At 39.0% G+C, this 1712-nt stretch overlaps 1 protein-coding gene across 1 annotated transcript; it reads right to left on the bottom strand.

Moving 5' to 3' along the window:
• Positions 1-300: 300 nt before the first annotated feature.
• On the bottom strand, positions 301-1311 carry LOC125639219 (serum amyloid A protein). The gene is made up of 2 exons (XM_048855916.2): positions 1168-1311; positions 301-442 (listed from the first exon to the last, which is right to left on the bottom strand). Exons 1-2 carry the CDS (start codon positions 1293-1295, stop codon positions 301-303), a joined length of 270 nt encoding a protein of 89 aa, XP_048711873.1. The 5' UTR covers positions 1296-1311.
• Between the last annotated feature and the right edge of the window lie 401 nt (positions 1312-1712).

The following is a 1712-nucleotide window of genomic DNA, read 5'->3' as shown; positions in this document are numbered from 1 at the left end:
ATAGCCCAGGAGCCTGTCTCTGACAGTGGCCAGTGCCCGCTGCTTCACAGGAATACGCAACAAATCAAGTAAAGGGCAATCATTAAATAATCTGGAAGATTCTTCAAAATCCCGGGCAGTTAAGGGATACCTTTGGCCCCAAATCATGAAGATTTGTATGTATATTGCTTTTTATCCTTTCTAATGTAGCCGAGGGTGTTTGTTCATTCACTGACAGCTTCAGAAATTTAAGATTTTATTTATTGTGGTTTTGCACAGCTGGTAGAAAAATAGAACCATTGTAAAGTATTACAGGCCGTATTAGTATTTCGAGGGAAGGCCCTCTGGTCTGTAGCGGTTTGGGTCTCCTCCACTTCTGCCCCATGCATTTGCCTCCTGGTCTTGACGTGTGACTTCAGCTCCTCTGCCGCTAATGTCACCCTGCCAACCTTCCCTGGCATCACTGGAAAGAGGAAACAAAGGTTATCCTAGACGGTTTATAGTTAAATATCATTAACTAAATTATTTACTTTACACTTATCCCCCATAGTTTAATCCCTACTTTTCCATAAAATTGAGGACATGCACAAACACCTCACCAACAGAAGTTATTCCAATAAAAGATATTAGCTCACTTACCTTGTCACAGACACAAATCTTAGCCTGTCTCTAAATAGCAGGAGTCATCCCAGAAGTGCATCACTGCAGTAGTTGTGAATTGAAAAGCTTTCCCATTATTTGCCTCCACTAAGATATAAGCTCCTTTGTATCATAGTCATCATGTTCAAAGTCAACATTTGAAAACAATCCTCATTAGAGGACTGCAAGTGAACCTATGATCATAGTTTCTTTGGATGAAATACCAAGGACAATATGTACCAATTCTAGATTAAAGTGAGGTCCTGCGATTATTTAAATTTTAAAAGCCCTGTGGTGAAAACATTGGCCTCCCTGCACATAGTACTGAGATCTGATATCAGAATATTTCTAAATAGGTCAGCTCAGAAACCTCCTTTACAACTCAAGAATGGGCACAGTCTTCACACTTAGCCAGTTCAGAGGTTAAATAAAAATGTCCTCGCTTCAAACAGGACAATAACTAGTTATGAAGTACAATGTACTTCACAGTAATTTGATTGCATAGCTCTCTGCCGACTTTTAACTCACAATCCAAGTGGAATCCATTACCTAATAACTTCTGCTGCCCATTTACCGCCAGGCCCTCTTTGACCAGCATCATAATTCCCACGAGCATGGAAATATTTATCTGAATTTTTATAATTCGCCTCCCGCATGTCGCTGTATGCACCCCACATATCCTCAGCGCCTGGAGAAGAGAGAAAGGATTATAGAGACACTGAAAATTTAAAACAAAACTTTGAGGTTATTCCACCCACATTCCTCTGAAGTAGTGAAGCACCATTCTTCTCACTTCCCCACTGTGGCTTCCAAGTATAGTGCTTCTATCGAAGGCAGTGAGGCTCTTATATACCATTGAGCAAATACTTGATTTTTTTGGTTCAGTGGAAGATCTGAGAAATCCAAAAAAGACTGTTTAGTTTCAAACCAAAACTGATTTGTTAGGGTTTTTCTCATCAAAACTGAAATCAGAAAAAAATTGTTCAGGTTGATTTGAATAGACATTTCTACAGCAAAATGTCAGAATAGTTCACTGTGAAAATTATCAGTTTTGAAGTTTTTTTTTTCCAACCTAAACTATTTGCCAAATTTGA

The sequence above is a fragment of the Caretta caretta genome, chromosome 6, assembly GCF_965140235.1.
Source record: "Caretta caretta isolate rCarCar2 chromosome 6, rCarCar1.hap1, whole genome shotgun sequence".
NCBI classification, from domain to species: Eukaryota; Metazoa; Chordata; order Testudines; family Cheloniidae; genus Caretta; species Caretta caretta.
The sequence above is the reverse complement of the archived record's forward strand: the minus strand, read 5'-3'. Positions and strand labels throughout refer to the sequence as shown.

Bases quoted from the DNA above. Each gene is read 5' to 3' on its own strand.
- LOC125639219 (XM_048855916.2), bottom strand. From the start codon at position 1,295: ATGTGGGGTGCATACAGCGACATGCGGGAGGCGAATTATAAAAATTCA. The intron at 443-1,167 runs GTAATGGATTCC...TCCTCTTTCCAG, and splicing joins TGGGCAGCAGAAGTTATTAG to TGATGCCAGGGAAGGTTGGC.